The 13,939-nt window shown below is 41.5% G+C and overlaps 1 protein-coding gene across 2 annotated transcripts in view; it reads left to right on the forward strand.

Annotated features, from left to right (window-relative positions):
• The window catches only part of HECA (hdc homolog, cell cycle regulator), a 51,194-nt gene extending 38,086 nt beyond the window's left edge, over nucleotides 1-13,108 (forward strand). The window contains exons 3-5 of one of the 2 annotated variants that reach the window (XM_030316467.1): nucleotides 2,682-2,804; nucleotides 6,189-6,343; nucleotides 9,490-13,108. In XM_030316467.1, the coding sequence (XP_030172327.1) occupies nucleotides 2,682-2,804; nucleotides 6,189-6,343; nucleotides 9,490-9,654 (443 nt within the window). In that variant the 3' untranslated portion in view covers nucleotides 9,655-13,108. The remainder of the gene's footprint in view (nucleotides 1-2,681; nucleotides 2,805-6,188; nucleotides 6,344-9,489) is intronic. The other variant, XM_030316466.1, reaches the window with a different exon arrangement.
• The last annotated feature ends 831 nt before the right edge of the window (nucleotides 13,109-13,939 follow it).

Genomic DNA, 13,939 nt, shown 5'->3' on the forward strand with positions numbered 1-13,939 from the left:
TTCAGCTTTGCCCATTGAGGTGGTGGCAGTGGGGCTGGTTTTCTTCCTTTACTCCGACGTCACCGTACCAAGTATTGTTGTCCCGGGGGGTAATTTGTGTTTGGTTCTGCTGTGATTTTGAACAGAGGATTCCTGGTGTATAGTTTTCTGTAACTGGGAGGGAATTGAGAGTAGGAATTGCATAATTATGTCACTTGGTGTAAGACAGTTGCCTTTCAAACCTTTGTTAATGTGCCCAGCACGTTGTGTATTCGGTTTGATCCTTGTAAACACGATGGGGTAAGGGAAAGTGGGGGTCAGAGAGGACCAACGCGTTTTTAGATTAGTTGAAACAATCTTGAAGTTTATGGAAGGTGAGTCTTTCTTGATGGCAGCAAAAGGAAAGTGGAGGGTTATTGAAAGCTGAGACATCACCCTGGTGGTGGAGTGGGGGGAACTTAGTGCTGTGGATGACTGTTCAAGGATGTAGGGATAGTTCGGCCATCACTTAAGTGATGGGGGTTGGTCAGTATCAGGGAGAAACCTGTCCATTCATGTAAAATTATTGAATTTTTTAAAAAGGTTTTTATTTATTTATTTTGAGAGAGAGTGCATGCACATAGATGTGTGAGGTGGGGAGGAGCAAAGAGAGGGGGAGAGAGAGAGAGACAGAGACAGAGACAGAGACAGAAAGAGGGAGTAAATCCCAAGTAGGCTCCACACCAGCAGCATGGAGCCCAACGTGGGGCTTGATCTCACAGCTGTGAGATCATGACCTGAGCCAAAATCAAGATCAGCCGCTTACCCCATTGAGCCACCCAGGCGCCCTAAATTACTGAATTTCTATAAAAGTGAGATACATGATGTGTAACACATTTGTAACTTTAAAAGCATGCTAAAAAATGGGGCGCCTATGACAGTGCAGAGCCTGCTTGGGATTCTCTCCCTTTCCCCCCCCACTCTCTCTGCCCCTCCTGTGCATGGTCTTTCTCTCAAAATAAATAAACAAACTTAACAAACAAAAATAAATTTCAAAAAAAGTGTGCTAACAAAGCCTGTAGTAGAAACGATGTAGCCCCACCTGCCTTCTTCCCATCAATGCCTGCTGTTTCGGTTCCCAGAGACGAGCACGTTTCAACTGTAACCGATTCTCAGGTTTTTCCCATCATCATTTAGAAACTGCTATCTTCATGTCCAATTTTGTTTTTTTGTTTTTTTTTTTTTTTAAATTTTTTTTTTTTAATTTTTTTTTTTTTCAACGTTTATTTATTTTTGGGACAGAGAGAGACAGAGCATGAACGGGGGAGGGGCAGAGAGAGAGGGAGACACAGAATGGGAAACAGGCTCCAGGCTCTGAGCCATCAGCCCAGAGCCCGACGCGGGGCTCGAACTCCCGGACCGCGAGATCGTGACCTGGCTGAAGTCGGACGCTTAACCGACTGCGCCACCCAGGCGCCCCTTCATGTCCAATTTTGGATAATGTCTGTTGGCTTACTTTTGAGGTGGATGACTCTGCTTTCTTAAATCTTCCGCTTTCTATCAGGATAATCTATTACAATTCTTGGTTAAATCCTTAATGTTTTTTTACTGTTAAGATTATGTAAATATTTAGTGTTGAGTAAGTAGTGTAGGTGCATTTCCTGTGTAGAGTACAGTATATTCTAAGACATCTTTTGTTTTTCTTCAAGTTAATAGTTGCTTCACAGTTTCATTGGCTTCATCTTTTTGGAAACAATGGCTGGTTGTTCTCACTTTCCAGCAGGTCTCACAAAGTTTTCAGAAACATTTGCACATACGTATCATACATTTTATAAATTTCTTTTTGCAGAAATCTCCTTCACGGAGCCTTTCGTCTCCCTGCTCCTGTCTGTCCTGGTGCACTCATTACTGGCTGTACTACATAGCTGCCCTTCCAGGAATTCTTTAATTGCTTTTCTTTCTTTTTACTTTTTTTCTAATCTTCTGTTTCCTAGATCCCGTGTTTTCTTTTTTTCTTGGTTTATTCCCCCAGTTTGTTAAGGAACATCCCCAGGAGCTTTCTGAGAAAGGAAGCATGGGAATAGGTATTTTCTGACTTTGAAAGTCTGATAAAATCTTGATTCTATCTTCATACTTGATTGCTGTCTGACTGGGTATAAGTCTTCCAAGTTATAAATATTCTCCCCTTAGGATTTTGAAGGCATTTCTTCATTGTCTCCTGTCTTCCAGTGTCACTGTTGAGAAGTCAAATAGTAGTCTTATTCCTGTCCCTTTGTTCTCCCCTTCTATCCCCTGAAGGTTTTAAGATTTCTTCTTTATCCCTAGTGTTCTGAAGTTTCACCGTCACTTGTCCCCCCCCCCCCCCCCCAACCCCCACCCCCCCAATTCGTTGTGAAACATTTGACTGTGTAAACTTACAGTCTTTAGTTTGGGGGAATTTTCTTCTAATTTATTTCTCTGAAGATTTTTTCTTTCATTTAAGGGGGAAAAAAAAAAACCTGTGCAACTGTTAGTCAGATATTGGATCTCTTAAAATTGATCCCCTTTTTTTGTTCTATTATATACACATTGAGCCTATTGTTTATCTCTTTATCTTGCCTTCTGGAAGATTTCTTGGACTTTATATTCCAGTATTTTTACTGAGTTTAAGATTTTCTGTTATGTAAATATGAATTATAATTTCCAAGAGCTCTTTTTAATAGCATCTTGTTCTTGTTTCACAGATGCAGTTTCTTGTCCTAACTTTCTCATCCGAGGAAGAGGAAGTGAAGTTGCAGGGGGAGCCCCACCCCCTTCCTTTTCCAGAGCTTCACCTCATCCCGAATGTCTTTTAACCTTTGTTAAAGGCAAATTACTCCCACACTGAGTGTTTTAAAACAGTGATGATTTCTGATTTGTCACCGTTCTGTGGGGAGGTTGATTAGGATGGCCCCTGACACGGGTCTGACAGTTGGCAGACTGGCTGGCCTGGGGAGCCTCAGCCGGACTGAATGGCTCTACCCTCCTCCTTGTTCTGTGTAGTCTTCTGTCTTCCGGTAGGGCTGGGCTGGGCTCTTTCCTGCATTCAGCGGGGGTGAGCGTGGGGGCTGCAGTCTCTCTCCAGAGGCGTAAGTGTGGAACTGAGTCTCATCACTTCTGTCACGTTGTGTTCTTCAAAATAAGTTGTAAGGCTAGCCGAGGTTTGGGGGCTGATTTGGTGGAAAAAGTTGCACAGAATGGCTACTTGTCTATCCCACACTGTTTTCCTCTCAGCACCTCATCCCAGTCCCCCCTGTGCATGCTGGCTGCTTCCAGAGCTAAACCATTTAAAATGCCTTCATCCAGCTTCTGAGCTCTTATTTTGGTTCAGGTTTGCAGATATCTCGTAGTTTCCTGGAAAATGGAGTTTGTGTTTTGTTTCTCATTCTTTATACTGGTCGGGGATAATTTTAGAGGGAAGTAGGTGGAAACTACTTTCACTTCGTTTTAAGGCTGGAAATACTCTTTCTGAAGATGAATGAGAGTACAGGCGTTTGGTGTACATGAGAGGAGTGTTCTTCTATTTGTGATGGATTCTTTTCGCTTAACACATTCATCAGCGAGTCCGTTTTATGAATTTCATACATGTGCTGGGTACTATCAGTTCTTGCTTTTCACCAATTTATAATCTTAGGATGCGATGTTTTTTTTTTTTTAAGTTTATTTATTTATTTTGAGAGAGAGAGAGAGGAGAGAGAGAGTATGTGCAGGTGGGGAAGGGGCAAAGAGAGGGAGAGAGAATCCCAAGCAGGCCCCGCACCACCAGAGCCCGATGCAGGGCTCGAGCTGCCAAACTGTGAGTTCATGACCTGAGCTGAAGTTGGACGCCCAACCAGCTGAGCCACCCAGGTGCCCCCAGGATGTAAGATGTTTTTATAAAAATGTAATTAACTTTACCAGACTGAAGACACTAGTACCACCTGTGGAGTTAATAACACCTGGATATGATGTACGTTAGGCATCCTGTAGTTGCCTACAGAACGGAAGGGGCCACTTTGGCCTGCGCAGTCACAGGAGGCAGCGTGAAGGCAGATGTCAGAAGGTGGGCTGGATTTTGATAAGCAGAGGGTCTGCTCACATAAGGTCTTTGCTGATAAGGACAGGGAGCAACATGAGCAAAGGAATGGTGGTTAAAAAGTCGGGAGACAGAACTGGAGAGAACAGGTTGGTTAGGGTAGAGATTCTGCAGTGGACAGTGAGTAGGTCAGGTGGACAATAGATTGTGGGTGTCCTTTTGAGCCATAACAAGAGCTTTGCTGTGTTCTTTAAGAACTGAAGAGTTTAAAAAAAACATTTTTTTTTAATGTTTGTTTATTTTTTGAGAGAGAGAGAGAGAGAGAGAGAGAGAGAGAGAGAGAGAGAGAGAGACAGACAGCACGAGCGGGGGAGGAGCAGAGAGAGAGGGAGACACAGAATGCGAAGCAGGCTCCAGGCTCTGAGTTGTCAGCACAGAGCCCGACGCGGGGCCCGAACTCACGAACTGTGAGATCATGACTTGAGCCAAAGTCAGACGCTCAACCAACTGAGCCACCCAGGCGCCCCAAGAGTTGTTTTTTTTAAGAGTAAATGATTGGTTGGGGAAAAAATTGTTCAAAAGGGGTGGAACCTATCTATAGGGAGGTGGAACTTTTTTTTTTTTTTTTTTTTTTTTTTTTTTTTTTAAAGGAGATAGAACTTCTATCTCCGGTCTAGATGGCAGGAGATGAGAGACTGTTGGGAGCTAACAGTGGGAACTGAAAGGTAGGAATATATATCTACAGGAGATTATTTTAAAGGAAAAATTGGAGCTTGGGGGACAGCTTGCCTATAGAGGATGAGAATGCATCCCTGTTAGCTCACTTTGGCTCTAGATCAGATAAATGATGCTGTCATGGACGGGAGTGGAGAATGTTGGGAAGGGGACTTGTCTTAGGGGAAAGACGATGAGGACATTGGTGTGTTTTGGGTTTGAAGGGGTGTTGGGACTCTTCGCTGGAGAGGTCTATGTAGCAAGCACCTTGAGAAATAAGCATTTGGGGAGCTTCTTTTATAACAGTGGTGGTTCAGATTTTAAGATTAGAAGAACTCTTGAATAGGGAGAAAAGAGAAAGTAAAGGAAGAGTATATGGCAGAGCCCAGGACCATGTCTGAAGGGAACCTATCAGGGAATGGGTGGAGAAAGGTGAAAATTAGATAGTCCTGAGAACAGTGTGTGTGTGTGCGTTTGTGTGTGCGTGCGTGCATGTAGACGTGTTCCTACCCTCACGGAGGAAGAGAGAGCCTTGTAAGCAAATGCAATGAAAAGTGTCTCTGTAAGTACTGTATTACCCCCGACTCCCCAACAGGTAAGGAGCAGGCTGGCCCTAACCTCTGAAAAGTGAAGAGCCATGGGCGGGCGGATGGCAGGGAGCAGCACATTCTGGAGGGGGACGTGTTCTTCTTACCATAGCTTTCAGCACAGCAGAGCTCCCTGTGAGAGCAACAGTGTTGCTCTTACACATTGTCTGGGCTGATCCTGGACATTCCCAGTCTTTCCCAATGATTTGAATCCTAACTAACCCTTCTGTGTAAACAAGGGTGACTTCTTTCTCAAGCACTAGATGTTAATAGGTGATGGAAGAATGGAGTTGTGTCTTTGAAGAGCCCAGTAAATAACAAAGCATTGAACTCCTTTTAAATAACCACTTACAAGTAAGCTATAATTCTGGTTCCTAAATTAAATATGGTGATGGCTGAGCAGTTTTGGAGACAAAGACAGTTAACGTAGTAATCATGGCTGTGGTAGAATTCTGAGCCACCAGTATATCAAGACAGACTTTTATGATGGGACCTGTCGGTGGATGAAAGCCCTTGACTGCAGACTAGTGTTGAGGTTCAGTCCCCACGCCACGCACAGACTTCCGAGCAGAAAGTCCTCTGTCATCACTGGCTAGTTTTTAGCATTTGTGGCTTGATCATTTGAGTTTGGATGTCCATATTGGAAACCTGTCAGTTCTTTTTGGAAAAGTGAATTGAGCCAATATTTATTAAAACTGAACTTCAAATATATGTCCCATTGATAATAGTTAGTGTTCATCATTATTCTAAAAGGACATCTTGGGGATATGTGATAAATAGGACCTATTTTGCTTATTTTATTTGAATGATAACATGTTTGTTTATAATTGATGGGTAACCCACTTTTTTTTATCCCTTCTAACGGCCACTCTCAGCATTATGTCTTCTGTGCACAGGGAGACTCATGCACCTGTACGCGGTGTGCGTGGACTGCCTGGAAGGGGTTCACAAGATCATCTGCATCAAGTGTAAGTCGCGGTGGGACGGCAGCTGGCACCAGCTGGGCACCATGTACACCTACGACATCCTGGCCGCCTCTCCGTGCTGTCAGGTTGGTATTGGCCCCACAGAGCGAGCTGTGGATGATCTCCAGCTTCTTTTCTGTAGTCGGTGTGGAGGAGTTAGAGGCAGTGCTGTAGTTAGCTTGGGAGAGGAGGAGGAAGATAAGTGAACAATCCTAAGACTTCCCCAGAGTCCAGGGATGATGGCCGATTCACCAGCGTGAGGGAGTTGTTGCTGGAATACTCGGCAGCCACTCAAAGGGGTATGTAGAGTAATGTCTAATTCATAAGAAAGAGTTTTAGTATTTCAGGTCACAAAGGTACTTTATAAAATAGCATAATATGTATGGAAGTATGCTTCCATTTGTAAAAAGGGAGCTGCTGGCCTGTTAACCAGAGGTTGTTTCTGGATGGTGGGATGCTAAGTGGTTCCCTAAGTTTTCTTTTGCTGTATTTTCTTATGTTTGTATGATTAACGTATACTTAGGTTCTAGTAAGAAAAAAAAGCTATTACTTAGGGGTGCCTGGGTGGCTCAGTCAGTTCAGTTGTCTGACTTCAGCTCAGGTCATGGTCTCATAGTTCATGGGTTCAAGCCCCTTCTTTAATAGAGAGGATTTTCTTTTGCTTTCTTCCTATGGGATAGTAAAGTTACCCAGGAACTGCCTGCTTTGTACAGTGTTGGGAGGTCAACATGAAAGATATGTAATCCATAAAGCACCGGTAAGAGGAAGCATTTTCCAAAACTTAGCTGCCACCAGGAAAAAGGGAAGTGGTAGCCTCTGAAAACATATTAATAAGTACATGGAAACACAGCAGACAAAAGAAATTTCTTGGAAGTATCTTGGTTTGTTTCCAAGTGCTTGGAGAAAAGAAAGCCTCGTTTTAGAATTCCTTGATATTCATGGGTAGGAGAGAATTTTCCTTGGCTCTTTGGCCAAGTCTGGCTTTCAATGTCAATAACTAGTACACACTTTATTGGTTACTACATAGTTTTGTATCTTTAGCATTAGGGTTTGATTTTATAAAGAGAGTATCCTGTGATAACCTGTGTTGGTTGAATTAAAAGGTTGGCGGAGTGGGTTTTTCAGCTATATTTTGTCTCTACTAGTGCTCTCAGAAGAGAAGCACGGCCGTGAGAGACCTAGATGGCCATCCGTAGCCTGTCATTTGATTCCGGATAGGACTGACCGCTTTTATGCTATTCTGATACATTGACCACATTTCCATTTTAAAATTCCATTAGCGTTGGAAATGAGATCTCATTAGCCTTTGAGTTCTGCACTGTAGCGTTTTGTAATATCCATCGTGCCGTGATGGCAGCTTTTGAGATGAGAGAAACAGGAGGCGGCGGCTTCTCTCTCTTTACACACATGAGAGAGGGTTCTCTTTTAAAGAAATAAGGAAATAAAAGAATTTGGGGCCTGTGCCTCATAGAATGTTGGTGCCGGGAAGGACCTGGGAGATCTAGTTTAGCCTCCTTGTTTTCCACACACAGAATAGACCTTTTTGCCCAGGTCTTTACAAATGTGTCACAGCCAGTCTGGTGTTCTTTCTACTAGACGCTTGAAAGGCAATGGGATTATTTCCTTATCTTTAGGGAGGAAAGCAGAATGGCATCCTGCCATACCCAGTATTGGTACCCACTATGTATTTCTTCCTTAAAACTGTAAGCTCAGACTTTTATTTTATGGCCTCCTAGTAAAATGGAAAACATGTTTGATTACTCTTTGGCTTTAAAAAAATATCAATTAATTACAGTTCACTCTTGAACAACATAGGGGTTAAGGGCACTGATCCCCTGTGCAGTCGAAAATCCACATACAACTTTTGACTCCCCAAATGCTTAACTACTAATAGTCTCCTACTGACCAGAAGCCTTACCGATAACATAAATAAGTAGTTGATTAACACATATTTTGTGTATCATATGTATTGTATACTGTATTCTTACATTGAATAAGGTAGAGAAAAGATAATATTATAAAGAAAATAATAAGGGAGAGAAAATACATTTATAATACTGTATTGTATTTATTTAAACAAATCTGCTTATTTATAAGAGGACCCATGTAGTTCAACCTGGGTTGTTCAAGGGTCAACTGTTTATTCACCGGGATGGTACAAGTGTTAGACCGTATTAAGGAATCAAGGAAAGTCTTCTAAAAGGCTTTGAGCCAAAAATAAGCGATGGTTAGTTATTTGAAAGGAACAGCAGATTAAAGAGAATGATTAAAGAGAGAGGTTTGCCCAGAATTTCACTTTTGTTGTTCAGAGAGATTAATCAGCTAAAAGACAATTGATCTTAGACTCCAGAAAAGTCGTCCATGTCACGACTAAACATGTGGGCTCTGGAGTAAGCTACTTTGTTCAGTTCCCAGCCTTTCTGCTTCCTAACTTTGTGGTCTTAGCCATGTTGCTCTCTCACTGTGTGCCTCAGTTTCTTCATCTAAAATTCACACGCCTCACAGGAGTGTGTTGAGCGCAAAATGAGATCATACTTTTTATTACATTTTTAGAATGACTCTAAATTGAGAGTCTGTTGTATTTATCATTTCTGTTTATTCACTTAAGTTCTTGGACCTTTTGCTGAAAGACTCTAGTCTTGTGCTGTCAGAGGCCCAGGCACGAATGAAGATCTGCTGTGCGGTGGTTTCCCAGAAGCCTCAGGATAAACATAGCACTTCTTCCTGGATCGTTAATTTTCCTTGAGTATTTTAGGGGGCATTTTATTTTTACATCAAAGGAAACAAGGGCAGTAAGGAGCAGAAAGAAATGTATATGAAGTTTTAACCTAAACTCAGCATGTTCCCAGAAGCTTCATGAGGCTTTGAATGAGGGAAGTTGGCTTCAGCCACTCGGTACAATCCAGGGGAGGGGGTTTCCTGTTGTTAGGGGAACTTTAGTGCAGACGTTCTGCAGTACAGGTTTGGAGCCGGCTTCGTACCAGTAGGTGGAAATGCTAGCGGTGTGCACATCCAGGGAAAAATGTTAAGAGTCAGTGCGTCGGACTGACGATGAGCAGTTGAGCATGCGTCTTAGGCTTTGCATAACCTGCTTTTGCAATGAAAGGGACGCTTTGCTAAACTCTCGATCCGTTTCTCTGGCCTAGCAGTGTTGCATCGCGGTGTGGGTGACATTGACTGTGCTGTGAGACAGAAGGGCATCGTGGCTCACGCGTCTGTGTTTCCCCCCCAGGCCCGCCTGAACTGTAAGCACTGCGGGAAGCCTGTGATAGACGTACGGATCGGGATGCAGTACTTCTCCGAGTACAGCAATGTCCAGCAGTGTCCGCACTGTGGGAACCTGGACTACCATTTCGTGAAGCCATTTTCCTCCTTCAAAGTTCTCGAAGCTTATTGATGAAAGCTTTGCTTTAGTAGTAGCTATTTTATTGACCTTACTTCTTTATTACATATCTTTTATAGGGAGACATTCTGTGACATTACTTTCTTTTCTAATTTAAAGGAGAGTTCCTTTGTGTACATGTGCCACTGACATGGGGTTGGCCCCTTGCCCTCTCTTGACTCCTCAGTGTTAGTCTGTGGTCACGACCGGAGCCCAAACAGATAATCCTGTGAGTCTGGGCTAGCGGTTCACCATCACTAAGCGTCTCATGCAGCTTTGAAGGTGGTGGGGAGGATAGGGTGAAATTAGCAAAGGGATTATGTGGTTATAAACTAAAAGCATGGTAGGTGTTGGAAGGAAACTCCTGTTCCGATCTTGTTAACCGTCTCAAGACCCACTTCTGAGATCTTCCCGGGGCCTTGGGAAAAACACGTGATGTGTGAACGTGAGTCTGTGCCTGGGGAGCTGATAGTGGATTAGTCTGTCTTGGTTTAGTGTTCTGCACTGCGCACTGACCACGTTATTTGCAAGTAGACCCGAGTGCTGTTTCTGTCACTGTTGTGACTTAGCAGTTGTCCTCCTGAAAATTATATCCGAATTATAAGACCTGTGAAAACTAATGGTGTTGCAAATATTTGTGGGTAAGTGACCTGTCACAGAGAATATGCTAAGTGAATTTGGAAGTGATACACAGTGACTCTAGGGAGGGGGCAAGATCAGGCAGAAAGAACCCTGTCATTTGAATTGTGTCTTTGAGGTTGGTCAGATGAGCCCTGAAGGAGAATCCATGAATAACATGATTTGGGTGGGTGTCAATTTATGTAGGTTGCACTGTCGAGGTGTCATCTGATGTCAGATCCTTCTTAGGGGTAATCTCAAAGCCGTGGACCCTAACTGGTGAATTTCAGAGCCACCGTTACCATGCCTTACCTTCCACAAAACTGTTACGGCCACATTTTACCCATTTAATGCTGAGTTTCCCAAATCATAGGTTTGACCCTAGGAAGGAAAGGAAAAAATTGCTTTTGAGGATATGAGGAAAAGAATTTTAATATTTCTTTTTAACTGTGTTTCATTTTTCAAAACATTACCTGTTGTAACAGTATGTTTGAGAAGAGATCATTCTGAAGCTCTCTGTGATACTTCACTGTTAGTGAAAAAAGATGGTAATTTGTGTAACTCGATTAGTCAGAGCATTGGGCTTTCCAAAATACGGACGTGTGTTAATGGGAGCTTGATGGTTTAAATAGACGGGCACCTCATACCCGTATAGAATTGTAATTGGAATATGATCCCTCAAAAATGATTTGATAATTTCAAGTATTACACATGTAGGCTAATAGAATGCTGAAAATACAGTCATTTCATGGGCAGCCAAATTTGGGGTTATGTGAGCATTTTGTGTTATTCATTTGGTTTATACCTTTTTTTTTTTTTTCCCTCTCAGAAAGACAGCTGTTTTTCCTCTCAGAAGCATTTAGCTATTATTGCAAGCAAGTCTCCATTCTGTTGTATGAAATATTTGATGTTTTGTTTGAGATAACAACATTAAAGAACCAGCATATTGACTAATATTCTTATCTTTCAGTTTGGATGATTGTAATTTGGTTTACTGCATCTGGTTTGGTGTTTGATGATCTGAAAAATTTCACAGTAGGGGGAAATGCCCAATGCCTTTAAGAAGTGGCAAATCGATATTGGTCTGGCAGTATTTGATGCGACTTAAAAGGTCTATAGGACATAGCCCTTGCAAATTTGTCTTTAATACACAAAGCTGTAATTGTGAATTAACTGGTTCCCCATTGATTCTCTCATGTACCCAAGTATAAAAATTGGTTTCTCTTATCCTAAGAGTAGCATTTGGATTTCAGTTCTGAACTTAAAACATATAGTAAAATAAATGTCTATAATGCTGTTTTTTAATCCACCTAAAATTTTGTAGAGAAACCTGCTTATATTGTTGTTCTGGATCTTAAAATTGACACATTGACACATTCACAAGCTCCTAGTAGTCTAAAACTACCGTGAGTGTAGTGTCTGATGCATTCAGTATTTTCTCCTTATATTTGTTTTCTACTCTCTGAAAAGTAAGATGAGGAGTTTTCCCTGTAATTGGATAAAATTTGCTTTTGGCCTTTATTTGGATGACAAAGTTAGGATTCTGTGGATGCTGCAGTTGTGTTAAAAGCCAAGGCACAGGTATCATCTGAGAGTATCTTTTGCCTTTAAGGCATCACGTTCTCCTCTAAAGTAGAGAATCTGGCTTATTTGAGAATAAAATATAATTGAGTATGCAACAATGTGGAGAATAAATCTTATTTTGGAAATGTGCTGACCTTGGTATTTTTGCCACACTTTGTCAAAGTACTTTGCTCTGGTGGAAATTGGAATAGGTCAAAAATGACCATTTTTGTTGTGGTTCGGATATTAAAGGACATTAGTCACACCAGAGATCCATTTTCTTTTTTTCTGATAAGTAGTGTTCAATAAAATGAACCACTTGTAAGTGATTAGTAATTTCAAAGTGAGTTTTCATCTGTTCTAACTCTTTTTTTTATTCATTTAGTTTTAAGCATTCTGTACCTGGAACAAATAAAATGTTACCTGCTTCATTCTAGTGAGAAACTCTTTCTGATGGTTTTAATACTTCCTCTTCAGGCTGACTCAGTTCTCCACTCCCTTCTGGTTGCATCTGAAGCAAGTGATAGATATACTGAGTTTATCAGCTGCTTGATTAAAAGATAGACATTGGCCATGAAATTGCAGAGTGGGATGAATTATTCCACTCTTAAGAAAGAGCTCTCCCCGGTCTTTACTTTCCAGTGTTTGCAAAAGAAGCTTATTTTCAGAATAAAAAGTATTTTCGTATCTGTTTGGGGGGAGATGACCTCATCAGGAAAGAATATTATTCGGTGTTGAAATACTAAAACTAACGGATAGGCTGACATGTAACTTCTCAGACCGTGAGACCTAACTTGCTGCAGTCTTCTGTTTTGTCCTGTAAGACTGACGCTTAATGTACAGTCTGTTGTGCTGTGCCCGGATCAGGACCTCCACTCAGCTCTCCTCTTTGGTCTCCTGGTTGCAGCTCTTGAGCATTTTTAGTTGGAGGTTTGGGGAGGACTTGAGGAATAAGTGCTCCTGTTCAGTGTTTTCGTTCCTTTAATAGGATGCTGCCTAACCCAGCTCAGCTCTGTGTCCTGTTGACTTTGTTATTATTCCAGGTAATGGAAAGAAAAAATAACGGATGGGCATCATTAAAACCAGCTCACAAATATATTCTTGTCAGTAAACATTTCTTGTCAAGATGTCTTGGATTGCACTTTTGTTGGGGGAAGAAAGTGTAAATAGTTAAAGAATGTTGATAAAACTGAAACATTTGGTTATGGAATTGTGTGTGGTGTTTGAAGGTTTCTGTTTGTGACATGTATGTATTAAAAATAATAAAATTTCAGAAACTAACATTGTATCTCTCTTCGGTGTGTCACTTTATTTGGGATTCAAGGTTTTTGAGCTTGGGGTTGTTTGATCAGAAGAGATCATAGGGAAGACCTGGGATTTTGATCACTGCTCAGGTAGCCATCCCACAATCACCGCTGCGGCTGATGAAAACTTCAAACTTAGAAAGCTGTGTGATGGCAGTGTGTCGCATGTAGCTGACCTCTGCAGTAAAATCACAAGGTTGGTTCCGTATGGATAGTCCACAGTTCTTGTTCTGGTTAGAGGGAATTCTACTGAATAGGTAGATAATCTTATTCTGCAGATTTTTCTTTGGTTCCCAGGCCTATACCAATTTTCATAATGAAAAGACTTGATCATGTGCTTCTTTATTGTAAAGAAATGAAAACTGAGTTGTAATTAAACTTATTGCTGAGTTTATGCACTGTGGTCAGGTGTCTTTTATGTTTTAAATCTCATTGTCCCTTTCATTTCAAATATTCTCAGCCAATGGGTTGGAATCCTCAAAAACGTTAGAACACAGGATAAGATGTGGAAATGTGGGTGAGGAAACTGTGTCCAGTCTGCCGGTGGATTCAAAGGCCTGTCTTACCATTTATTTACTACAGACATCATAGGCATAAATTTTACATAAGGGCCCAAGGCCCAAGGATATTGTGGTTTCTACTGGTGTAATTTATGTCAACAAAATTCCTTAGCAATTGTAAGAAAAATACGGTTCTCGCCGTGGTAGAAAGAAACAGCTAAACAGTGACTGATTAGAATTAAGGTTAATGGAAGAAGAATCTTGTTTGTAGTGGTTGCCATTTCTTTAAATCTTATATAGTTTTTACTTAATTTT

The sequence above is a fragment of the Lynx canadensis genome, chromosome B2, assembly GCF_007474595.2.
Source record: "Lynx canadensis isolate LIC74 chromosome B2, mLynCan4.pri.v2, whole genome shotgun sequence".
NCBI lineage: Eukaryota > Metazoa > Chordata > Mammalia > Carnivora > Felidae > Lynx > Lynx canadensis.